The 27527-nt window shown below is 39.2% G+C and overlaps 1 protein-coding gene across 3 annotated transcripts in view; it reads right to left on the bottom strand.

The window, feature by feature from the left end:
- Nucleotides 1-3951, bottom strand: part of LOC148034518 (protein BONZAI 1-like) — a 127124-nt gene extending 123173 nt beyond the window's left edge. The window contains exons 1-3 of one of the 3 annotated variants that reach the window (XM_087679457.1): nucleotides 3738-3951; nucleotides 2984-3052; nucleotides 2711-2820 (exon numbers count right to left, since the gene is read on the bottom strand). In XM_087679457.1, coding sequence (XP_087535583.1) covers nucleotides 2711-2746 — 36 coding nt within the window. In that variant the 5' untranslated portion in view covers nucleotides 2747-2820; nucleotides 2984-3052; nucleotides 3738-3951. Of the gene's footprint in view, nucleotides 1-2710; nucleotides 3053-3737 lie in introns of all 3 variants that reach the window. The other 2 variants (XM_087679455.1, XM_087679454.1) reach the window with 2 other exon arrangements.
- Between the last annotated feature and the right edge of the window lie 23576 nt (nucleotides 3952-27527).

The raw sequence follows: 27527 nt of genomic DNA on the forward strand, positions 1-27527 counted from the left end.
GAACTTGCCATAGTGCAAGCTGGAAGACTGTAGACAGTTCAAAACTGCTTACTGTTTACTGTAAAAAATGATCAAAAAATCACCAAAATCAAGAAAAAATTACGAGGAAAGTGAAACCAAAGCTGCTGCCCACCAAGTATTAGTAAAAATACATCATTTCAGAGTGTTTCAGCATGAAAAATCCATGTCAGTCCATACATATATGCTTGCTATAATAAATTTCAGATTTCAGTAAAAGAGAGCTAACAGTATCAAAATCGGATCCCAAGGCAATCAGATATTGCCAAGACCAAAGCTGACATCATGCAAACATAACATAAGTATATGACGGTCGATAAGCATAAATCCAACACCCAAGTATGTCATACAAACATCTGCCAGTGAGTAGACACGCTCCCCAATCAGCGGGGCAAACTGGTCCTGCCACTATCAAAACTTGACACAAGTAGGTGTCAGTTCACAAAGATATGGATCCAAAACTAAAACTTAGCTCATAAGCATACAGTGAACCAAGACATATAATGTATCATCCCAAAAGGTAAGAAGTCCCAAAGTCTCAAGTGTCTGTAACTGCTCAATGGCATGTAACAGCTCAATGCATAAAAGTATCGCCTGCTCAATGTCTAATAAGCATTCAAAAATGCTCCCACTGACACAAAAATCATATGTACGAGCTCAAGAGCTCAAGCCAAGACAAGAAACAGTGCCAATGACATAAGTCCAAGACAATACATCAATAGTACATCCCGAACATGTAGACAGTAGAGCATCCCTATATAGCATCCATAAGCATGTAAGACATCAAATACATCCCAATCCAAACTCTGACAAGCCAAGTAACATCCAAGACTACTCCAGATAATCCAAAATGCATCCAAGGTGAAGCTTCAATGAGCACTCAAGCTCAACGTATGCATAGGGTAATCAACCGTGACATGAGTATCAAGCCGTAGGCAATGGGTATGCATAAACCCAAGAAGCATCACTGTCAAAGCATATACCAATGTCAATAAGTGTGGGCTGAAATAAGCTCAAGCTTCCAAAAGCATCTGGATTCAATGACAAGCTCAAAGTCGTCCCTCGTTGATCAATACATCATAGCATAACCCAAGACATACATCCGGAACCAATAAGCATATATCAAAGCATGAAAAATAGCTTCAGCCCAAGAGTATTCAACATACATTTACTGTTATAAACTGTGTATTTCTAGCCCCAAAATCATAGCATTACATGTAGCTTCAATCCCCCAATCAATCGGAATACAATAGGCATCAAACCGGTTATATAGTCATGTCCAAACAAGCATAGGCATACAAATACATGTTGTCTCAGACCTAAAATCTGTTGCAGAAGATTTTGTCATCAGAATTTGTCAAATCCGACATCACCATCACGTCCCGAGCGTGCCAAAATCCCAAATTAGACTCTTACCTTACCTGAATCGTGTTCCGAATGCCCGAGATATGATAAAAATTTTGATTTTTTTGCCAGATTTTAAAACAAACGCAAAAAAAACATGAGTTGGCTGGGGGATTCTGCTGTCCCACGTGTCAACAATGGGGCCCAAAGAAAGCACAAATGAGGGCCAAAGAAGGTCTACACCAAGCCTCAACAAGCCTTGATAGACTGGAAGCAAGATCCAAGTGAAGGAAGCTCCAAGAGGTGTGAGCTATGACTGCCCACAACTTGTTTACAGTCTGTGAGACTTGAGAACTGAAGTAAAACTCTGAAATAATGAAACAATACATCAATGTCAATGCCCTGATGGTGCCTCAATAGGCCGGGAAAAAGTTTGGAAAGCCGGGGAGTGACGGGAGCTCAAGAGAATGAGCTATGGCTGCCGAGAAGGAGACCCAATGCAAGTGAGGAGTCGATGGAAAGCTGAGAATGCCACGAACCAAGCTCAAGAGTCGGGAAGCCGAGCTCTGATACCAGTTGAAAGGAAGAGAAGGACCGAAGCTTGGACTCGAGAGCTATGGCGAGAGAGCAAGAGCAAGAGAGAGAGAGAGACAAGAAATGGGAACTCCAACAATCACAATGTGTAACCGAGCCTTCCTTTATTCAAACTGTCACTAAAAGAATAAATAATAAAGTAACGGTGATGGGCGCCTACCACCTGCAGTGTACAGTGGCGGTGACTGTCAGTATAGTAATACACAGGCGGCTAGGCAGAGACGCCTTTACCCCAACAGATTGTAATGGTGATTGCAATCAAGGGACAAGTGATTTCTTAAGACTGAGAAGACAAAGAAAAAATCCAACATTATAATGGTGATTGCATTGATTGCAAGTTGCAACAAAGTATCTGCACTTTGCAATCTCCTCTCTTTTATATGTTTCTTCTTTCTAAATATTCCCTTAGACTGAAGTCTAAAATCTTATTAAAACGACATTGCTACAAAGTACTAGAATCCATATTTTGAATATTATACTAAGCTTGTAATAACAGGGATACCACTGGGGGGAAACAAAAATCCTAAAACTGTCATTTATGATATGTCTACTTTAGGGCTTCAAACTACTAAAATTTTTCAAAATTCAGCATGGCTTGTCATTCAATTTTTTGATTCAAAGTCAAAGCAGCCAAATATCAGGTCAACCTAATTATTCATTTTTGCCCCAATAACTGATGTTTTGGGGCGTGACTCTTATTGTGACACTTGTCGTGATAAGCAAATTACAATAAGACACAAAGGTTACTGAATACCTCTACATGTGAAGCAAGACCCCGGGTTCCATTCATAGCCAGCACAGCCTGTGCAGAATTGATTTCATCATTCCTGTTTTCATTATACCCTCCAACAGCATGTTGTGATCCTGCAGTATCAGAAAAGCATGACCCCATGCTCTCTTGCCAGCACTAAGCTGTTAAATATTCAGAAGGGCCCTTCAATGCTGCTAAAACAGGTATCATAAACACAGTGACAGAACAATGCACCCTCGTTGACTGTCTCTCAATCTTGATTGCCCCGTGTCTGACCTTCCTATTCTGCAACTTAGACAGTTTTTTAGAATGAAGCTCCCTCCATGAATACATGTGCACAGGAATCTGGCAAAAGAGATACCCAATGTCAAAAAGTAGAACACTTCCAAATTGAATCAATGAAACTTGTTGAGCAATTTCAGATTAAATATGCATTGCAGCTGTCAAGCCAGATATCCGTTACAAGACTGGATGTTAAATGATTCAACTGAGAACAGCTACAATAATTTCTTAACTCAGATGTCGGTAGTGTACAGGTGGAAGAGAAGAAACTAGTTATCATTCTAGCAACCCCAAGTTCAGTAAAGGTGTGATTAGATGACTAATTTCCTCGTTAAGATTCTTGTTGACATCTCTTGTTGCAGGATGGCAACCTCTGCTTTGCAAAACCCAGATAGAATAGACTGACAATTTTCATTCAATGAATGCTTCCAATCCAATAAATTTGATCGTAGAACCATACCAAAGTGCAACCCTATGCATTAGATCCCAAACGATCCAGATTTGAAGCTGCAGATTCATCTACTCATAAGCTAAAGAAAGAATGATGGACTGTATCTGGTAACACTCGTTAGGGCAAGAGATGGATTGAAGGGTGTTCTGTTAAGGATTAGAGCGCACGATTGCATCTGATAATGGGTCATATAGCTGGAGTCATAGAGCTGCACTGTGGTCCAAAACTCCATACCAGAGTTCATTGTTCTAAGCCATGCTAAAATCAGATGTCATAATGAGACCGGCGCCGACAAACCTGGAAGAGGGAGACCAGCCGGATTGTTGCTTCTTCTTGTTCTTGTTCTCGGTCTCCTCCCTCGTCCTGTGCTTCGAGCAAACCTGGCCTCGGGCAACAAACAACACAGAGAGAGAGAGAGAGAGAGAGAGAGAGATTAAAAAACCTGTCAGACAGGCAGGAGAGAGAAGATGGAAAGACACGTCGGCAGCTTGGCGGTAAAATTGTGAAAACACCGCAGGGCTGAAAGGGTGAAAACTTAAAAGGTTCCGCTTTGCTACCGTGCTAACGCGTTGAGTTGCCCCTCGCATCCGAAAACTAGCCTAGAATTTCGTTATCAAGCGTGATTTTTTTATTTAGTAGCTTCTTTTTGGTCCTACTATTATTAAGAAAAGAAAGTCAATATGACCTTTTTTGTCCTATATTTGAGGAACTAAAGAGTCTTTTCTTTTTTGCATTTTTTTAAATAAAGAAAACCTAGAATGGACGATCGTATGGCCCCAATGGAAACATCCATCAAGTAGGCCTTAGCAACTCTAATAGAGTTTTGTATTTTTCATCAAAATTTTTAAAAAACTAGAATGGAGTATAGTATGTCCCCAATGAAAGGATCCATAGAGTAGGCCGGAGTAGGCCTTAGCAACTACAATAAAGCCTAGGATGCCCCCAATAGAAGGATCTGTCAAGTAGGTCTTTGTAACTACAATAGAACTCTATATCTTACTTCTTACTACTATATTATTTTCGTTGTCGGTTCGAAAAGCTCTGAAAACTTCCAAAGGGCTTTCCAAACCTACAATCTTTTCCAAACCTCCCTTTTCTTATTAAAACCCCATTCCCATTTCTATCACCTGTAATCTCTCCTTTTCCCCCTTCCCTGTTTAATTAAAAGCCCCTCCCTACCCCCCTACCCCCTTCTCTCTCTCTCTCTCTCTCTCTCTCTCTCTCTCTCTCTCTCTCTCTCACAATTAAATCAAAAGTTTCTCTCTCTGTATGTTAGATTAATCTTTTTAATTTAAACTTTCTTTTAATTAAACAGACATAGTTTTTCACACACTTTGAGAGGGAAAGAGAAAAGAGATCAAGAGAAAAAAACTTGAAAGAGAAAGAGAGAGGAAAATAAAAATAATGAGAGAGAGAGAGAGAAAGAGACCAAGAAAAAGATACAAAGAGAGCAAAACAGAAAGAAGGGAACAGAGAGAATGAGAATAATAGAGAGAGGAATATCAAATTTAAGAGAGAGAGAGAGAGAGGAAAAAAAAAGGAAAAGAGGGGAGAGAAGAAAAGAGGGAAGAGAAACAGAGAGAAGATAAGAAGAAGAATAGAGAATTTAAATACAGAGAGAGAGAGAGAGAGAAAATATACAATTTAAAAGAAAGAGAAAATAAAAAATTTAAAGAGAGAGAAGGAGATAAAAAAAGAAACAAGAGGAGAAGGAAAGAGAAGGAAAAGAGAGGAGAGAGGGGGAAGAGAAAGAGAGATGGGGAGAAAAAGAGGAAAGAGAAAAGTCTTTTAAATTTAGACATTTTTTAAGTGAGGGGAAGGGAGAGAGTAGGAGACAGGGGGAGAGAGAGAGAGAGAGAGAGAAAGAGAGAGAGAATATATAAAATTTAAAAGAGAGAGAGGGAGAGAAAAAAAATTAGGAGAAATGGGAGAAGAAAAGGGGGTAGAGAGAGAGAGAGAGAGGAGAAGAAGAGAGAATATGAACATAAAGAGAGAATTATATATAGAAAAAATATAAAATTTACATACTTTAAGAGAAATTGAGGAGAAAAAAGAAAGTGAAAGATGGAGAAGGGGGGAGAGAGAGGGAACATGGAGAGAGATTTATAGAGAGAGGAAATATAAAATTTAAAGAGAGAGAGAAGGAAAAATAGAGGAGAGAGAGAGAGAGAAGAAGAACAGAGAATATAAACACACACACACACACACACACACACACACACAGAGACAATAATAGAGAGGAAGAAAGATAAAATTTAAAAGAGAGTAAGAAAATAAATATTTTAAAAATAGAATGAAGAGAGAGAGAAGAATAAGAAAACAAATAAAAAAAGAGGAGAGGGAGAGAGAAGGAAAAGAGAGGAGAGAGAGAGGAAAAGCAGGGAGAGAAAAAAAGGAGAGAGAGAGAACTAAGAGAGGAGAAAAAATAAACTAAAATAAAAGGCAGAGAGAGAGAATTAGACATAGGGAATTGGGGAGGAGAAGAGAGAGAGTGTGTGTGAGCGAATAAAAAAATTAGAAACGAAGAGGAAAAAGAGGAGAGAGATAGATGAGAAATGGATTGTTGAGTGAAGTTAGCTATCTTCGCTTTCGACTTCAGGGTAGCGAAGCGGCCTAGCGTTCCATGCAAAGCACGCGCGGAATGCTAGTGAAATACTAGAGAGCTTTGCGAAATGCTTTGCCAATTAATCTATGTTTGGAATACTACAAAGCTCTACACAAAGCACAAAGCACAGCTACATTTTAGAGCACATTCATTAATAAGCACATTTATAGATGCAACTAACTATATTATAGCCATGCAATTTAGCATTAAATGCAATATTACTATATAGTAGTACTCTATGTCTACACATCTTGCACACAAAACTACATGGAAACCAAAAATTAATTCTAAACTCAGATTAAGCAAAGTATTAACACATAAATATAATAAAAAATACACATTTTCAAAATAAATAATGGAGGAAAGAAAAATAACTTTCGTGTTTGTCTTGGTTTGGTTTTCCTCCGCTTTCTCGTTTTGCTTTTCCTATATATGTAAAACTATAATGTAAACTATGCATAGACCAAGAACACATATAGAATGCATAGCACATCACATTACAACATTTTAGTGCACATTTATCAAAGTGTTTCTCAATGTGGCTAACTAAATCATAACCATGCTAATAAATGCATATTTTAATGAAGTTTGACTATAGAAGCACATTACGTAGAATGCTCTACATAGAGTAGTACTACAATGATAACTGTCTAAACAACAAACAAAAATTAAACAAAGTACAATATATAAACAAAAAATCTATGCATTTTCAAAACAAGAATTGTAATGTCTTCATTACTTAGTTTATTTTAATAAACAATGTGCGTATACATTCCAAAGAAAATTGATTTATGTTGCACGAATTATGAAACTGGCTCTACTTATGAAGATAATTGTTATTATTGATAAGGTATTATATACCAGTTCATGGAAGAAAGACTTGGAAAAACCTCCCAAGACCGGCTTATTAGAACTATGTTTGTAGTATATAACAACAAAAAGAACTAGCCTAGTAGATAGTCACTTGGCAATTAAGTACATTTGGTAACGATACAGCCGAGATGGGTGACATCCCGTGAAGATTTTCCTACAAGCTAGTGGGAGCTTCTCGTGCGCAACCAACGGCGCCAACGAAGCCTTCATAGCCTGTTGCCAAGTATGCCAAGGTCTATGCCTTAGTCTCCGCCTTAGAGTGACGACCACCACGCAGCACGCAGTGCAGGCTCGCCCATAAATCCATCAATTTTTATCTTCGCGCTATAAAGATGGAGCCGCCTTAGAGCGACGTGCAGTGTAGGCTCGCTTATAAATACGTCAATTTTTATATTCGCGCTACAAAGATGAAGCCTCTTCCTGACGTCATCAATGATGTCATTAAAAAAATGCTAGAAGAAAGCGTTCCCTCTTTATTATCAATGACGTCAGTGAAAAACGCAAAAAGCAAGAGTCATCTCTTCTATCCCCTCCCTTGAAAAAACTATAAATTGAGGGCTTGGGGACGACCAAAAAGAGTGATAAGAGTGAAAGAAGAGAAGGATCGAAGCTTGCACTCGAGAGCTATGGCGGGAGAGCAAGAGCAAGAAAGAGAGAGACAAGAAATGGGAACTCCAACAGTCACAATGTGTGACCGAGCCTTCCTTTATTCAAACTGTCACTAAAAGAATAAAGAAAAAAGTAACTGTGAACGGGCGCCCGCCACTTACGGTGTGCAGTGGCGGTGACTGTTAGTGTAGTAATACACGGGCAGCTAGGCGGACGCACCTTTACCCCCAACAACCTCCCACTTAAAGGCAAATCTGCCCTAGTGAGGAGTGAAAAGAAAAAGAAAAAAAGACAGTACAACATGTACACATGTACAACAAGATAAGGAAAGACGTCATCTCATCCCACGCCCATCAACCTCTTGAGGAAGGCAAAGCGCTCTGTAGAGAGGCTTTTCGTGAGCAGATCTGCAGGATTCTGGTCAATCGAGATCTTGACAAGATCAACAGACTTGCCCTCAACGACCCCACGTATGAAGTGATACCTCACCTCAATGTGTTTCGTCTTCGCATGGAAGACCAGATTCTTGGCTAACTGAATAGCACTCATAGAATCCGAATGCAGTGTAGGGATAGCATCAATACCAAGATTAGCAACCTGTAGTAGAAAGGGCCATGCATTTCTGCACCTTGGACATCCAAGAAACATCACTTCCAGTATATGTGAATACATAGCTGGAAGTGGACTTCCTACTATCTGCATGTCTTGCATAATCAAAGTCAGTGTACCCCACGACTCCTGTATCCTGGCTACCATAGCATATGCACATATCTACAGTGTCCTTCAGGTACCTCATGATACCCTTCATAGCATCCCAATGCTTCTTGCCATGTGTAGCCATATAGCGTGCCACAACACCAACTGCAAAGGCAATATCTGAACGAGTGGCTATCATGGCATACATAAGACTACCCACTGCGGATGCATAGGGAATCTTGGTCATCTCGGCCCTCTCCTCATCTGTCTGCGGACAATCAGCTTGTGATACCTTCACATAAGAAGGCAATGGACAGCGAATAGGCTTTACGTCCTGCATGCAAAAGCGCTCAAGGACTTTATGAATGTACTCCCTCAATGACAAGTAGAGGAGTCCCTGATGCATGCTACGTCTAATGTGCATACTAAGTATGTGAGCAGCCTATCCCAGATCTTTCATCTCAAAGCTATTCTTGAGTTGAGTCTTAAGAGTATCGCTCATCATGAGCTTTCCATGCTATCAGCATATCATCCACATAGAGGACCAAAATCAATAAAGAACCATCACGGGATTTCTTCGTGTAAAGACACGGATCCATAGCACTCCTGCTATAGCCCTATGACTGCATAAAGGCATCAAACTTATGATACCACTCCCTAGGTGCCTGTTTCAAGCCATAAAGACTTTTCTTCAATTTGCACACTAGGTGCTCCCTGCCAGGTTTTGCAAAGCCCTTAGGTTGCTCCATATAAATCTCATCATGCAAGTTCCCATGTAAGAAAGCCGTCTTGGCATCCATCTGGTATAAATCCAAGTCAAGCTAAGCAACCAAAGCCAAGACTGGTCATCTTAACCACAGGAGAAAAGACCTCACCATGCTCCTGCTTAAAACCCTTTGCTACCAAACTAGCCTTGTATACCGGCTTGGGATGTCCATGGGTACTTTTCAGCTTGTACACACACTTGCATGGCAAAGCCTTCTTGCTCGTAGGCAAGGAAACCAAATCCCAAGTCTCATTCTTATGCAAGGAGTCTATCTCAGACTACATAGCCCTCTCCCAGGAGTGACTGTCACCCCTGCGCATAGCCTCATCATAAGTGAAAGGCTCTCCTCTATCTGTAACCAAGACATAATGCATCGAGGGCTGAAATCTATCAGGTGGACGTCTGTCTCTAGTAGACCATCTCACGGCAGGCTTTGCTGCCTGCCCAGCTGCCTGTCCAACACCCTAACCATGAGCATCTACTGCAGTTGTAGGCTGTCCAACTGCCTGTGCGGGAGCTCTCGGCTCCTCTTGAAATATGACCCTGCGGATCTCAACAACTCTCTCATGCTACCGATGCATCTTGTCTTCATGGAAGACTACACCATGACTGCGGATGACTTTTCGCGCGTGCAAATCTCAGAGACGGTAACCCATCTCGCCTGCATCCCCATAACCAAGGAAAATGCATTTGACACTCTTAGGATCCAGCTTACTTCTCTTGTCCCTGGGCACATGGCAAAATGCCTCATATCCAAAGACACGGAGATGCACATTAGAGGGAGGTTTTCCAGTCCATACCTCCTCTTGTTGAGTGTTGAAATGACTTGTTTTTTGGCTGATTTTTGTTGTTTTTGAGAGCCGAATGGTTGCTTTTATGAGATGATTGGTTGGTTTGGAAGTGGTTTGAGAGTGTTTTGGATGATATTGATTATGTGTTGGAAGCTCATGATGTTTATTAGTAGAGATGTGAGGTTCTGTGAAGTTTCGATAGGTTCTGATTGGTTCTGTATACCTTCTGTTGAGCTTCAGTTTTGTTCTGATTGTCTTCTGTAAGGAGGGATGGAGTATTGATTGATGAAGACTGAGATCTTGTGAAAGCTTATGGAATAGTTTTTGAGAGTTTGGAATGGTTTGAGTATGAGTTAAGTGGTTTTGATGACCTTTTGTAGGTCTTCTTTAGAGCTTCTGTCTCTGTTCTGTAACTGTACTGTAGTTGTTCTGATACTGTACTGTGACTGTTCTGTATGTGTTCTGTTGAATGTATGTGTAGCTTGGGAAAGTTTTCTAGCCTTGGAAAGAGGTGAATACAAGTGCAAAAGAGCTGAAAGAAGTAGCTGCTGAAGACTCAAGTAAAGACTGAAGTGAAGTGACAGTAGTGAGCTATGAAAGGACACTGTAGTGGCTCTGGTGACTCTTCATATCAGACATACCTCTTGGGAGGGGTATCCACGACCTAAGAAGGATTATTGAGAGTGATTATGAGAGATTGTAGTGAGGATATGATGTATTATTGATGGAGAGAGAGAGAGAGAGAGAGTCAGAGATAGCCAATTCTATTGAAACAGAGTGATTGTATATGAGAGATTGAGAGAGAAGACTATGAAGATATTGAAGATGAATACTATGTGATGTATTTCCATTCAAAGATGGTGTATTCCTTTGCTTTCTTTGTTATATTGATGGATTTTGTGAAGATATTGAAGAATATGGTTGATTCTATCAAATCTGTGGGAGATCTACATGATGCTGCATGAAGATTTGTTGTGCCTGGTGTTCTTTTCTTCATTGTGATCATATGAAACCTAATAAACAAGCTTGTTGATGATACAAGATAGGTTTTCTTGCAAGAGAATTCCCTTTTCCTTGGTGTTCCTCTTGGGGCTCCACCTCTGCAACCTGGAAATCCAAACCACTAGAAGGTGCTCTGTTTATGACATGCAAAGCTGTACTAACTGCCTCAGCCCAAAAGCTCTGTGGTAGGCCTGTATGGCTAAGCCTACTGCGTACACGCTCCTGGATGGTTCTATTCATCCGCTCAGCCAAACCATTTTGGGGGGGGTATAGGGGGCGATCAACTGATGCTTAGTACCCCTCTCATCACATAACTGCTCAAAAGCACGTGAGACATACTCACCCCCATTATCTGTCCTTAGGCATTTTAGAACTGGTTCTCAACCAATGCAAGCCATCTCTAAAACACAGCCAAGACATCGGATTTCAGCTTAATGGGATAAGCCCAAACTTTTCGTGAAAAATCATCTATGAACGTAATAAAATACTTTGGACCACCCATAGACTGACAAGGCATGGGCCCACAGACATCCAAATGTACCAATGCCAAGGGCTCACTCATGCGTGGCCTATCAGACTTCTTATGCGTAGACCTAGTCTACCTGCCATAAAGACAATGTTCACATGAATCAAAACATGCATAATCAAGGGGCGGTAAGTACTGCAAACCAGAAAGAAATTTCATTCCCTTCAAAGACATATGGCCCAAACGGGCATGCCAAAGAGATACATGGGGGATAGAACCCACAGACAAAACATGATCAAGAGAAGAAGCTGATACAATCAAGGGATAGAGGCTACCAGCCTTGGCACCTCTCGCAATCACAAGTCTACCACTAGTGATCTTCCATGTAGAACCTCCAAAACATACATGATATCTTGCGTCATCAAGTTGTCCCAGCTGACATGAGACTGCATGTCAAAGCAGGTACATGACGTACATTCTACATAACAAAAACTATTGCCATAAGAAAACTGCAGCCTAACATCACTAATGCCCACAATATCAAGAGAGCTGTCATCACCCATGTGCACAAAACCCGAAACAGTACATTATGAATGAAACTGCTGTCGACAAGGTGTCACATGAAAGGACGCACTTGAGTCCAAGAGCCAACTTTGTGCATACATAGAGTGTATCTCTGTCATTTGCAAAGCACTAGAAGAAGCTGCAAGGATATAATCATCATCATCAATATCCTCAGGCTGCATAACATTGATCTCTTCAATTTTAACACTGGACTTTGTAGGCACTATGCTGCGATCAGAAGACTTATCCTGCACTTTGTCTTTCCCCTTATCTTTGCGCCTTTCATTGCGCAATTCATGGCATTGTGGCCTAATATGGCCCTTTTTCCAACAATGGTGACAAGTAACATCTGCACTCTTGCCACGAGATTTGCTACATGACTTCCCACAAGACTTGGACCGAGATTTTTGAGAATCCCGTCCATGACCACTGCCACTGCCCCACTGCCATGCTTTCCATATCCATCATTCCTGCCTCTAACTGTCATAGCATGTGACACACGAGAGGCATCCAAATTCTTACGGTTAACCTCTTCCTGCAGAAGAGCACTCTCAACATCAGATAATTTCAAGATAGCAATAGAGGCACATAATACAGTGCAGAATACATCCCATGACTCATTAAGAGTACCAAGCAAGAAAAGAGGAGTGATATCCTCTATAAAAGTGATGTCGTGCGAAGTCAAGTTCTTGAGTATAGCATGGAACTGGCTCAAGTGAGCAGACATAGTCACATTCTCCTTCATGCGCAGATCCATAAGCTGCTTCAGCCAATACATCTGACTCGTTGGACTTTTCTTGTCATAGAAATTCTTGATTTTATCCCACAACTACCACGCACTATGTTCTTCTCAAAGACATTGTAATGAACCTATTCTGTGAGAGACAATACAATAGTGGACTTACATAACTCATCAAGCTCAAGCCATTCCTCATCTCGCATAGTTACAAGCGGATGCTCGCTCAACCTCAAAGGTTTGATCTGCGATTTCTGCACCAACACCTACCAAATCTGGCTCTTCCAATAAGAGTAATTCGTACCATCAAGCTTAGTGATGTTGAAAATAGCATGTTCAGTGGACGAAATCGCCATAATGCAAGTTGGAAGACTGTAGACAGTTCAAAAGTGCTTGCTGTTTACTGCAAAAAATGACCAAAAAATCATCAAAATCAAGTGAAAATGGCAAGAAAAGTGTAACCAAAGTTGTTGCCCACCAAGTACTAGTAAAAGTGCATCATTTCAGAATATTTTAGCGTTAAAAATCCATGTCAGTCCATACATATATGCTTGCTGTAATAAATTACAGATTTCAGTAAATGAGAGCTAACAGTGCCAAAATCGGATCCCAGGTCAATCAGATACTGCCAAGACCAAAGCCGGCATCATGCAGGCATAACATAGGCATATGACAATCGATAAGCATGAATCCAACACCCAAACATGTCATACAGACATCTGCTAGTGAGTAGGCACATCCCCAGTCAACGGGGCAAAGTGTTCCTACCACTACCAAAACTTGACATAAGTAGGTGTCAGCTCACAAAGATACGGATCCAAATCTGAGACTCATCTCATAAGCATACAGTGAACCAAGAGATATAATGTATCATCCCAAAGGGTAAGAAATCCCAAAGTCTCAAGTGTCTGTAACTACTCAATAGCATGTAACTGCTCAATGCATAAAAGCATCGCCTACTCAATGTCTGTTAAGCATTCAAGAATGCTCCCACTGGCACAAAAGCCGTATGTACGAGCTCAAGAGCTCAAACCAAGGCAAGACACAGTGCCAATGACATAAGTCCAAGACAATACATCAATAGTACATCCCGAACATGTAGGCGGTAGAGCATCCGTATATAGCATCCATAAGTATGTAAGACATCAAGTACATCCCAAGATACAAATCTGGTAAGCCAATAAATAGCTCAAGTAAGCTCCGGGAATCCAAGGTCAAGCCAAGACCGAGTTCCAGTAGCAATAGGCTCTAAACAATACAACTAGCATGTAGTAATGGCATAGGCTAAGCATGTCAAGATCGGTCAAACATAAGCAACATATATGCCATAAGTACATCCAAGACGGAGCATCCAAATGCTTTGCAAAGTGAGCTCAAGCTCAACCAATGATCCCGAATCAAAACCAAGCTCTATGTCGAGCCCCAAGTGTCAATACATCACCATATATGCTCGAAACATAGCCCGAAAAGCATAGGCATAAGCATACATGAGTAAAATGACTTCAGCCGAACTGTGTACAGCAGTGATTTACTATTCAAAACTGAGAATTTCAACACCAAAATCAGCTCCAAATGGTTGCCAAACAATAGGCATACATTCCCCTAACATGTAGGGATCATACGGGACCAACTAGGCATCAAATGACAATGTCAGGCAATCATAAACATCAAATGTTACTGTAGCACTGTTATAAACTACCTGTGGATTGTTATGATAGTCCCAAAGCAGTGCCAAATACCATAAGCAATATCAATGCTCAAACCTTTGATGCTAGGCATCAAAGCATGTGCAAATGCCTCAGATAAAGCCTGTTTAAGTGCCCAATGGCCTGGAGCTTGAGGAGTACCCTGTGATGCAGATGGAGACTAGCCTAGAAATCAGGCGCAAACAGCGTGCTACCGTCCTGGGTGTCCTGCATCCCATGTGGCATAAAAGGGGTTGAGGAGGGGCTCAAGTAGGTGCCCAAGGTGGCACACAACAAGCCTCAAGAGGTCTTGATCAAGGGCAATGTAGATATGAAGCAAGGGAGCTTCAATGGTGGCTGCCCCAAACTATTCACAACCTGTGTGACCTGAAAACAATACAAAACCCTGTGGAGAATGAAGCAATATCTCTGATGTAATGCCCTGAAGGTGCCCAACAATGCTGGGAAGAAGCTCGGGAAGCCGGGGAGTGACAAGAGCTCAATCAAGCTCAAGAGTCAGGAAGTCAAGCTCTGATACTAGTTGAAAGGAGAGAAGGATTGAAGCTTGCACTCGAGAGCTATGGCGGGAGAGCAAGAGCAAGAGCAAGAAAGAGAGAGACAAGAAATGGGAACTCCAACAGTCACAATGTGTGACCGGGCCTTCCTTTATTCAAACTGTTACTAAAAGAATAAAGTGACTGTGACGGGCACCCGCCACCTGCAGTGTGCAGTGGCGGTGACTGTCAGTGTAGTAATACATGGGCGGCTAGGCGGAGGCTCCTTTACACCTAACAAAGAGCAATCCTAACGGGACGAGATGCTGAGCGAGAAGGAGGAGACTCTGCTACATGGAACAAAGAGGCATCAACCCAAGGAAGGGGATATGCTGAAGGTCTCTCATCCTCTTCTACTCTGATCCAAGAAGAGAAGACACTGAAGAACTCTATCCTATTCTATCATACCTCTACTCTCATCTCTATTCTATCATGGCCCTAAAGAAAAAGAATTCAGAAGCGGAAATCACAAATAACCCTACTAACGTGGAAGCAACAGTTGGAGTTGCAAGGACAGGAGTCACAAACAGAGTCACAGGCTCGGATAACAACCCTTTACCAACTGCGATACCACAGGTTTTTCTAAAATAGTTCTATCCAAATAGAAATAAGATAAGTCTCTTGAGAAATAATGACTTAAGGCTAAGAAACTTGGTTACAAGAACTGGAAAGTTAGAGACTCCAAAAATCTAAATACTCCTAGTTAAATTCCAAGGGAAAGATTTCATTATGTGAAACTCACGTGTCGATTGCTACCAGATTAAGCATCACTTGAAATTTGCATGATTGATTGAAGTCATAACTACTTGAAGACATCGATCTTGTTTGTGAATTTTCTAGATTAGACCCTGATTGAATTAAATATTGGAACATATAAAAATTGAGGAGCCCTATGTCTCCCCCAAGGATAGGTGCTGAATCCCTATACCAAGAGGGGATGTTTTTTTTTTCTACCGTGGAAGCATGGACCGGCTTTGATGGTGAGAGGTCTCCCAGCAGGGATCGTATAAGTAAGAGGTGGATAGGGTGCCATGGGGGGCTCTGGCTAGTAAATCCCTTTTTGCACTTAGGAACTACTTGGTCCTTTATATGGCCCGAGTTCTACTTGGGACACCTACAAACTCTAGCTATAGGTGGTTTTGATCTTGGTGGTGTGCAGATGCGTTGGATGAGGCAGCATATGTGAAATTGTAATTTTTCTCATGTATGGACGGGAGAACACACATTATGGAATATAATTAATGAATTGTTTTATTATGATTGTATGTTCGTGAGTAAATTACGTAAACGAACAACTGTGCATAAAAGGACATTAATTAATGAAGTTGTTTTTAAATGTTTCACGTAATGTGGTAGGTAATTAGATAACTAATAACTTCCATAGAGGGAAGCAGGTGGATGGAATCCCAATAAATCCAATCCTATGGCAGAGTGGTCTCAGTTAGTCGAGAGATTTCCCCAAAAACAAACGCTAAGAAGAAACTTTAGGAAGGACCGATTCGCTGACTTACCTAGGGTTTGGTCTCAGAGCCCGAACTGTAAATTATCTTAGGGGAAAGGTACGGCGGCTATGCCAGAGTATTGTGAGGGATCTCATAAACCCTTAGTCTGCTATTGGAAAAAAGTGTTGTACTCCATGAACCAAGGATAATGGCAGTCGCTCCTTCCGGACAAGAAGCTTCTCGAAGGACACCTCTGGATGTGAGTTAGTTGTTGATAGGTGACTGTTAGATCAATTAGGAACCGTCATGTCAGTCCCTCATGGGTAACGACAAGGCACTTCCCTTGTGGGGTAGACCTAGGGTAAACCAGCTGGACAAAATCCGATCATTATGGTTAGAGTACGGATGGAAGCGGTTGGAAGGTAAACTTTGGGCGACTACTAAAACGATATTCGTCAAGAGATCAAGGTGGGTACATTACAAGAACGCACCATTGCGCACAAGAACATTTATCCTTTTTTCCTTTGTGAGAGAGAGAAAGATAGAGCATCGTTTTTCTTTGATTTTCTAAAATAAACTCTTCTTTCTTGAAAAAATGAAGATATCCACACATTTCAAGGCTAAGTGGACCACTCAACTGAAGTTAATAGTGAGTAATTTTTTTTGGGACCTACACCACCTTGTCACCACACCATTGTATAAACATATGCCCTAAACGACAATTCTAACAAATAAGAAATGAAATAAAAATATTTGTTAGCATATCCACATTCACCATGATAGAGATATATCCTCCCAAGACTAACGACAACCCTACCATAAAGTCCATGCTAATAAATTCCCACTTCGTTTGAGAAACATCAAATCGTTGAAGCTTTCTTAACATCTTGACATGCTTCCTTCTACTCATTGGCAGCTTAGATATTCAATGACATACTTAGATATATCACCTCTTAGCTTCTCCCAATGGTAACTCTTCCTAACTATATCAAGTGTCTTGGTGTAGCAAATGTGTCCTAAAGTGCCTCCCAAATTATCTTATTTCTTTTACTCTTGACTAGCTAGGATGTATAGCCTTCTTTTGAAATACACAAGCTCTTTCTCAACTGCAATGTCTTGGTATTTAAGCCATAGTTTAGGATCTTATTCCTTAATTTGAATGTCTCTTTTTAATTATTGATATTTTGTATCGTTTTCTGCTTCTTTTTTGTAATCTAGATTATGGGATTACTAGCATTGATATTATCAAAGTTAGTGATTTTGCTCTTGAACGTTCTTCCAAGATGAGAGCATTGAGGAATGTTTTGTGGCTTAGTTGTCCATAACCATGTTTTTCTTGCCTATGATCTTAAAGTCATATTCTTGTACAACCTCGATCCATTTTCATTCTCTCATATTTAGATCCTGTTAAGTGAAGATTCATTTGAGACTTTTATGATCAATTGTTAAAGTGAACTTCTTTTCAACTAAGAAGATTCTCCACAAATTGTGTGAATCCAGCTAAAAAGTTTAAATTATAGGTAGCATAATTTCTTTTATATGTATTTAGCTTCCTTTAGGAGTAGGCTAATGGATGTCCCTCCTGCATAAGCACATTGCCTAGTGCAATAGAGCTCATATAAGTCGTGACCTCAAATTCTTGGTTCAAATCAAGAAGCTTTAGAATGGGAGCTATTATTAGACTTTGTTTAAGTCTGTCAAAGTTAGATTGCTCTATTGGGGTCCACACTATATAAGTCCATTTCTTGAGCAAGTCAGTGAGGGGTGTGGCAATCAAGGCATAATCCTTGATAAAGACAATACCATCGAATCAATCCTAGAAAGTTGCACGCTTCCTTGACCAATTTTGGAGATGGCCATCTTGTATGCCTTTGATCTTGGCTAGGTCTAGTACAATTCCCTTCTCAAATACTATGAATCCAAGGTATTCAATCAATGTCTTGAAAAATGTGCACTTGCTCTTTTTAGAATAGAGCTTGTGCATTCTTAATGTTTAGGATATCGTCAAAGAAGACAGTGACAAATTTGTCAAGGTTGTAGTCAATCTAAAAGACATCACAATAAACTCACAGTGACCATACCACATATTGAAGGAACCCTTTGGAATGTCTTCTTTTTTTGTCCTAATTGGTAATTTCCTAATCTTAAATCAATCTTAGAGATATCTTCGCTCCTTGAAGTCTATCAAGAAGCTCATCAATCCTAAGAATCCGATACTTGTTCTTCATTGTCACCTAGTTCAATCCATGGTAGTTGATGCAAAGACAAAGGGTTCCATCTTTCTTCTTTTGAAACAAGACTAGGGCTCCCCATGGCAATTTACTTTGCTAGATGTAGCCTTGATCCAATAATTGCTTTAGTTGTTCTTTTAACTTTATAGCCTTAGGGATTAATGTTCAATAAAGCCTCTTTGCTTGGACATGCTCCTGGCACACGTTTGATTTTGTGGTCAACTTCTCTCTTGGTTGGTTAGTTCTTCTGGGGAAGATTCCCATGAACTCCTTCATCCAAGGGGGTTCCTCGTCTTACATTTTGTCTAGATCAACTCTCTTAAGCTTGGTCAAGTATATATACAATCCCTTTCTTAGCCCTTGAGCAATGCAATAAACTTTTACTAGATGTATTTTGGGTTTTCCAACTCCATCTTGCATTGTCACATAACCTCCCTTCTAATTCTAGAATGAGACTTGGCCTTTTTGACAATGGATATAAGCATTGTTTAGCCAATCCATTCCCAACTACCACCCATAGGCACCCACTTCATGATGCAGAACCTTGTCCTAGTAAACTCACCACCTAGATTAAATTCCACTTTTCTAGTCTACAATGATGATACAAGTTCTTTCTCATTAGCGAGTTCTGCTAATATATTGGATGTTGGTGCAATATCTGTCTAATTTCTTAGACACTTTGGAGAAATGAAAGAATGAGTACTTCTACAATCTATCAAAATGGTTTACCTTGATGACTTGCAAGTGTTTAAATCATGGAGAGCTGGCTATTTGGCCCTTTCTTGTTGAGAGTGGTGTGGACCATTCCTCTTTCCATTTTAGCTTCCATTGCGAGCTTTTTCTCTTCCTCTTCTAGTAGTAGGTAAATGTGGTAGCTTTCCTTTCCCTTTTCTTCCTACACCTCTATTTTGCCAATAGAACTATCCTTGCCAATGAGATTGGTTCAACTTGGTGCACTGTCTTTTAAAGTGACTGAGCACATTGTGATGGTGGCATCTTTGGGTATCATCGCTTTGATTAGTTTGGATAAAGGTTCTAGTTGCACTAACCTTTGCCTTCATTCTTCCACCCACTTGCTATTAGACTTGGGTCCTCTTAATGAAAGCATGAGGTCCTTTGTTTGGAGGACCTTGCCCCCAATACCTTTTGCTACTAGATTTGGACTAGATACCTTGGAAAAGGGGTTGTGATCACATTAGGGCATCCTAAGGATCCAAGGGTCACATAGCCTCCAACTAGGTATCGAATGTAGGACTTAAACCTTGGCAAAACTTGGCCACTTACTAGGTGGTATCCATGGGCAGGGGATACTTCTTAAGTGTAACAATTTGGGAGTAGTATAGCTCCAAACAAATGTAATGTAGCTATGTTAGGTTTATTTTACTTACCAGACCTAGAGGATTAGGGTTAGGATTTAGTATAAAAGGGAGGACCTAAATCATTGTACATATCGATTGATCATATGAACATTCACTTTTGTGGCTTCTTCTCTAATGGAGCTCTTGAGGTCCTTTCATGGATTCTTTCACCTTGCACGAAGGTATGTATCCATGCCCACCACCATGATGGGTGAGCACTCATGGCCACTCACATGAGGTGTATATCATGCATCTTTCCATTGTATGTTTCTTTACCTTTGAAAGCTATGGCTACATTGTGTCATGGTAGAATGCCAATATGAATGATCCATGGCATGACTATGGCTTGGATTCAATTTTTGTTCTATTAAATATTATTTTCCTTTATTTTAGAAGCATGCTTCTTTATAGTGGTATCAAAGCCAACTAGAGAATCAATTTCAAGTCGTTGTCTAGTTCCAAGTGTTGAAGATAGGATATAGGGTTTAAAGATTTGCAGTCTGGTTATGCACAATAAATGCGACTAATTAAGCCTTCTTACTTCTAACTATGGTTACTTTGGAGCTTTGGAGAAGATCTGGAAGAAAATGGTGGAGGCCTATCAAAATTGGCAATACATCATTAGCCATTTTGAAGGCTACTATGGCCAAAATGAGGCTATATGACTTAAAAGACACTAAACATTTCTCCATTATTTGAGAAAATGCGCTTTCTTTTTCTTCTTCAAGTTTCCATACATCTTCCATGGTGGATTCTTGCTCATATGTTTCAGTCAAGACATCAAAGACCCTCTTCTCTTGAAGATTAGCTTTCAAACAAGCACCGTATAGTGGGATTTATATGCAACACATGGTCTATCTTAGCTAGTGAGATTTGCACTAATCTATTGTGGGTTTGCTAGCACTGTTGCCAATATTGTGCAACTCATTTCATCCTTTCATCGAAAACTTTCTATAGTGATCATTTTTGCAAGTAAGAGCCTTTACAATTTACATTATTCTATGATATATAGCATAGGTTGGTTTTATGCATATTTTCCTCTATATATGCAACTTCGGCATCAAGTGTAGTCAATGGCTATGGTTGGCAACAATGATGTATTTCGGATGTTGCCTCTTGACAATACATTGAATGGAACCAATTAACCATTCTAGGCTTATATGACGTGCCATGCATTGGTTGTGCAAAAGGGCTCTAGAAAATTATGCATAGAATTGGTATGTCCTAACGTGGTTCTAGAGACTACTAGTACCATAAAAATCAGTATTGTTAAGGATGTTGCAAGTCCTATCTCTACTCCAATTAATAAGCTTCATTGGAATGGAAAGGCATGTGCCTTGATTGCATTATCTATTAATATACTATGATCCCATATAATTACTCATTTAAGATAGCGAAATATGCTTGGGATATACTTACACACCTATATCAAGGAAGAAATGAGGCCCATGTTTCTTGCTTGTGTAAGCAATTAGAGAGTGAATATATGGATGAAGCTGACTTTTTAATGACAAATATTAAGGATCTTGAGAAGCAATTGATTGCTATAGATGAGATATTGCCAAACACTTCACTTTTGCAGACTGTTCTCAATGGTCTTCCTGGTTCTTATAAAAAAATTTGTATTTGCTCTCTGTTTGATGGCAAAAGGAAATCCAAATTCTCTTGTCATTTGATGAGTTTATTTTAATATTATTGTAAGAATAATAATCTCCACAAAATAGGTTCATTATGCATATTGCTAATCAAGCTTTTGTGGTTTGGTAAAAAAAGTAAAGGAAAAGCTACCTTTTTTGCTAATAAGCAGAAATCTACAAATGTTGTTTAAACAAAGAAGTGATAAGAATGAGTAGAAAAATAAGAGTAAAATCTATTATGCATTCTAATGCATAAAGGTCACATCATTAAGGAGTCATAAACCAATTACAAATGAGGCTAGTATGGCTATTGCATATATCTCTTCTTCTCAATTAGAATCTACAAATGTTGTGCAAGATAGAGAGTGGGCATTTGCTATGCAATGCAGTTATGACCCTTCTTTACATGATTCTTGCATGTTGATCATGGATTCAAATGTGTGGCATTTTGATAGCGGTGCCACTTAAACATATTACTTCTTCACATTTCTTGAGTATACCGCCAATGGTAGTATTGTCACATGTATTGATAACCCCTCTTATCATGTCAAAGGAGTTGGCAAAACTATGTTGACTACTCTTAATGGCAATATTTTCACACTAACAAATACTTCAAATGTGCCAAAGAGCAATTATAAGAAATTGTTATTGGTTTCTACACTTGTCGAGATTGGCTTGATTGTCAAGTATATTGATAATAGTTGTGCAGTTTATGATCTCTCATGTGGTGATACAAATATTGCAATTAGCTCACTATGCAACACAATGGCATGCACATTTTTATCATTTGAACTTTGGTAGTTTGTTGCACTAGCAAAAATATAATACGGTGTCTTTATTGCCTACTTTTGAGACACCTGTAAAATAGATATATGAGGGTTTTATATTGTGTAAATGTTATTGTTCGCAACTTGTAGATTGTACAGAGTGATGTTTGTGGTCTAAGAAAAACATATCGTCTTTTGGCAACTTGTAGATTGTGTAGAGTGTTTTTGTGCTTTAAGAAGTTTGTAAGCATGGCTAAAAGTTTATTGAGATGTAAAGTGGACACTATTTTTTTTTAATCAACGGGGAGCATATGTCTAAGGAGTTTAATGTATATTGTATTGAATGTGGGATAAAACACCAATATATAGTGCCATGTACACCACAACAAAAGATGTAGCTAAGAGAAAGAACTAATATGTCATGGAGATGTCATGATGCATGATTTAAAGTCAAGCTTTGACACATACGTTCTGGCTTGAGACTATAATGCTTATATACTTAACAAATGTCCCACTAGGGCATTCCAGTCAACTGCTTTGTAAGAGAGTTGCCACGATAAAAATCCATCTACTATTCATTTGCATGTTTTTGGTTGTCTTGTTCATACGTTAGAACTAGTGCTAGAATGGAAAAAGTTAGATGTCAAGCTCGTGAAATGAATCTTTGTTGGCTACATTATTAAAAGCAAATGTTTTAAGTTATATTATCCATAAATTAAGCATATTTTGATCAATTTTGATGTTGTCTTTGTGGAAGATATTGTTTAGCCTTACTTTCATACACTAAAGAGAGATATATACACTCACAAGTTATCTATGGCACTTACCTCTTCCTAAACGTAGCACCAAATGAGATAGTTTTTCAACATATGTAGATTTCACATGAATTTAGAGACCAACCTGTTTCTAACACAAATATGGATGATACATTTCTTGATGAAGGAGTAGAGATTGAGTACTCTAGGACTATGCCAAAATGGCTGGTGCAAACATTGCATGATAGTAAATTGGATACATCTTTGTCCAGTTGCACTCTTGTCAGCTCTCATAGAGTCTTTTATGCATCAAATTGTTATGCATTGGTTGTTTCTAGCATTTGTGATGAGGATGAGCCTATTTCTTTTGAAGAGACACAAAAGTAAAAAAAATGGATGCCCTATATATGCAATTTGAATATGATATTATTATCAATAATGGAACTTGGTTCTTATGTGGCTTGTCTCCTAGCAAAACAAGCATTGATACTAAGTGGGTTTAGAAGTTGAAGCGTAAGCGAGTGGTAGTGTTGATCACTATAAGTCTAGACTCATGGACGAGGGTGACCCTCTACAAAAGGGCACTACCTTTGATGAGAACTTTGCTCCTACTTATTGTATGATAACAATGTGTAGCATTTGTGCATTAGTAGCTCATAATGGTTGAAATATACATTAGTTGGACTTTGAAACCATGTTTGTAAATGGTGATTTGCATGAGGACATATATATATATTTAGCCTCATGGTTTTGTTTACAAGTGTGCAATTTGAAAAAGGCAATGTATGGTTTGAAGCAAGCACCTTGGGCTTGGCACGAGAAGATACATGCATGCTTGTCTATACGTGATTTTTAGAATAGTCCAACTAAAAGAACCTTATATGACAGACATGAGAGTGATGTGCATTTTATGTGCCTATGATCTTTGTGGTTTATGTTAATTACATGTTGCTCATTGGTCCTAATAAGATACATATTGCTAATTTTAAGACTGGGCTAAATTTAACTTTTGACACATCAAATTTGGGTTTATGGCATCATTATTTGGGCATTCAATTCAAGCAGTGTAATGGAGGTATTGCTTTGTGCCAAAGAAAGTATGTTTTCAAGACAAATCTTGTGCAAGTGTAGCCAAGGTCTCTAGTTGCAAGAGTCCACAAAGAAGAGGAAAGAAGAGAGTTTTAATTTATTGTAGAGGTAAATACATGGAGTATGATTCTAACATGACATAAAAAAGAATTTAGCATAGAAGGTCTATGGATAGTATGTAGGCTTTGAAACACATGAACCTTGGACTTTTCTTCATAGGAACAACTTATATACTTTGACTTAAACCAACCTTGCTCTTCTTTTCATCATGAATAGTACTATATATTTCAATTGAGGAAGATTAGCCTTGTTCTAGGCTATGAAAAGCCCTCTAATTAAGCGCAAAAGATCCCTTTTATGCTTTAGGATAGTAGTGAATTATTCTTGATTTGAAATAGTCCACAAATTCTATCTATGCAATACAAGATTGCACTTAGAATGCTCTATTTTTCTCTATGACCAGTCCATTGTCACATGGCTACAGGTTTACTAATGGAAAACCATTGCAAATACCATTTACCTTAGATATTTCATCTATATGCATACGGGACATTGTCTGCCCAAATTTTATGAGGTTATAGGTGTAGTGAATGAAAGTCATATGAATAACCATCTACATGGTTAAAGATTTTAATCAATCACATATGGGACATTATTTCTCCTAACTTTAAGAAGTTATAAGCAATACGGACACATGATAGTGTGTCTTTGACAAGTGTCTTGTATGCTAAAAATACACAAAGTCACATCTATGTTTAAACCTTGGAATATCTCATGAAAGATTCTGTATCTTACTTTAGAGTTAAAAGGGCTACTCTACATAAGTTGTAGGTTTGCTTTTGGACAATAAGAAAAGCATGGAAATCACGAGGGAAGACTAGCATGAAAATAGGGTGCAAGTAAGCCTAATCTCGACCCGCCAAAAACAAAGAGAAAAAGAAGCATAACAATGATTTCAAGTTTGGAAGGCAAAAGCATAGCCTTTGTGTTTTGGAAAGCAAGAGAATACTTGTATAAATAATGCATAGGAGGAAGGGACAAACCCTAGTCTATTTTGGACTTCACAAATATACCAAAACACTATAGTATGCTCTCCATATCAGGGTAGCATTCAGTGTAATTCACTTTCACCTACACATATATGCCTATAGATAGCTTGTTTGAAGAAAAATCATGGACCATTTTGATATCTACATGTATGTATGCTATCATAAAGGTTTATGTAGGGAATTGAAGGGATTTTGTAGGCTAGTTTTACTCCAAAATAGAGTAAATTGAAATATGGAATGTTCTACTTTTAGGACTGTTCATAGGTTAGATTTTGGTACATAGAAGCAGTATTTCCTATTAACATACATCTTCATCAATGACTATGGTATCTGGGAAGTTTTATGATGTAACCATGATTAAAAATAGTATGCATATACAATGTACATATTGAAATTATGAATTTTGAAAGCTCTTATTTCTTCGAATCAAACACCTTGAACCGCAAATATATACCTACACCTCCCTTCTCAATACCTTGAAGATACTTCCCCTTTTGCTAGACATTCTGATTTGGGACTCTACACCTCCCTTCGCAATACCTTGAAGATACCTCCCATTGTGCTAGAGTTTCTGATGTGGGACTCTATGTCTACTAGCTATACATGCTTTGTCCTATGACATCTTTGGTCAACTCAATGTAAAAAGACCAAAGATAGAGGTTTGTAGTATGGGGGATGCTATAGGTTTTGGTTCATTTTGCAGATTCATCTAATGAAGTTAGGCAATTGTTGCCAACCTTTACCATGTATTTGTAGCATCATCTACAACAATAGATGCAATAGTCTTTTGTGAAGCATGAGACTATCATGATTAAGGCATTGTAGGCTAATGAGAGTCAAGTTAAATTGTTTGATGGTTAGAATGTTTCCAATTACTTGCAGGTATATGCAAAAAAGTTGGATTTCTTTAGTATCCTTGCTCACAGGATGAGTTTGTATTTTGTGTGACTTGTAAGTCATGAGTTGAAGACGCACATAAATGAGATTTATGCAAAGGTGGCTTCAAAATTTAAGAAAGCTCTAAAGGAAGAGTATTTTGTAGAGGATGCAAGATTGGTTACTCATAGGACTTTCATGGAGTGGGTTGCAAAACCCAATAAATGCCTTGCAACTACAAAGATTTTGTACAAGTTTGAGTGTAGGTATGACTAGTTGAATACTACAAGGTAGCATGCTTTAGAATTTGAATAGATTGAATTGTTTTTGCAATTAGCTAATCTTGCATTGCAATTGAGCTTGGAAGAGCTCCTCGAAGATGAAAGTACTGGATAGGGATTGAAAACTGAATGGTAGGATATCAAAGATACTTTCTCTATGCTTGTTAAGAAGTAAAGGAAAAGGGCCAAGATGCATGTTAGACCTATGCCTTCATCTATAAGTAAGGCTATTAGGCAAGAGGCAGTGGGATGTCGTGAAAGGTATCATGAGGTACCTAAAGGGCACTATTGATATGTGCATTTGTTTATGACAACCAAGATACAGGAGTTGTGGGGTACATTGACTCTAACTACACAGGACATGCAGACAATGGGAAGTCCACTTTTGGCTATATGTTCACTTTTGCTGGAGGTGTTGTTTCATGGATGTCCAAAAGGTGCAAAAATGCACAGCCCTCTCCACTACAAAGACCGAATATGTTATAGGAACTGAGGCTTGCAAGGAAGGCATCTGGTTAGGCCGTTTGGTTGTTGACCTTGGTATGATAGATACTATCCCTACCCTGCATTCGGATTCACTAAGTGCTATCTAGTTAGCCAAGAATTCGGTCTTCCATGTGAAGATCAAACACATTGAGGTAAGGTATCGCTTCATTCGTGAGGTCATTGAAGACATGACTATTAATCTTGTCAAGATCTCGACTAGCCATAATCCTGCTGACTTGCTCACGAAAAGTCTCTCAATGGAGTGTTTTGCCTTCCTTAGAAAGAAGATGGGTGTAGGATGAGATGACATCTTTCCTCATCCTGTTGTACCTATGTAAAATTACACTTTTTTTTTTCTTTTTCCCCCTCCTCACTAAGATAGATTCACCTTTAAGTGGGAGGTTGTTGGGGGTAAATACGCCTTTGCCTAGTGGCCCATGTATTACTACACTAACAGTACTTGCACCTGCACACTATAGGTGGCGGGTGCCCATTACTATCACTTCATTCTTTATTCTTCCAGTGGCATTCAAATAAAGGGAAGGCCGATCACACATTGTGACTATTGGAGTTCCCACATTGTGTGTATGTGTCTCTCTTACTCTTGTTCTTGCTTCTTCCACCATAGCTTTTGCTTCCGCTCGTACTTTAACTTTGGGGCTCACCTCCCTTCAGAAAGTCATATGAATGACCATCTACATGAACATTTTAACTGACGGCATATGAGACATTATTTGTCCTATCTTCAAGAAGTGATAAGCAATGCGGA

This window comes from Lygodium microphyllum, chromosome 6, assembly GCF_053477565.2.
Source record: "Lygodium microphyllum isolate KBCC chromosome 6, Lygodium_microphyllum_v1.1.10, whole genome shotgun sequence".
In the NCBI taxonomy this organism is placed as follows: domain Eukaryota; kingdom Viridiplantae; phylum Streptophyta; class Polypodiopsida; order Schizaeales; family Lygodiaceae; genus Lygodium; species Lygodium microphyllum.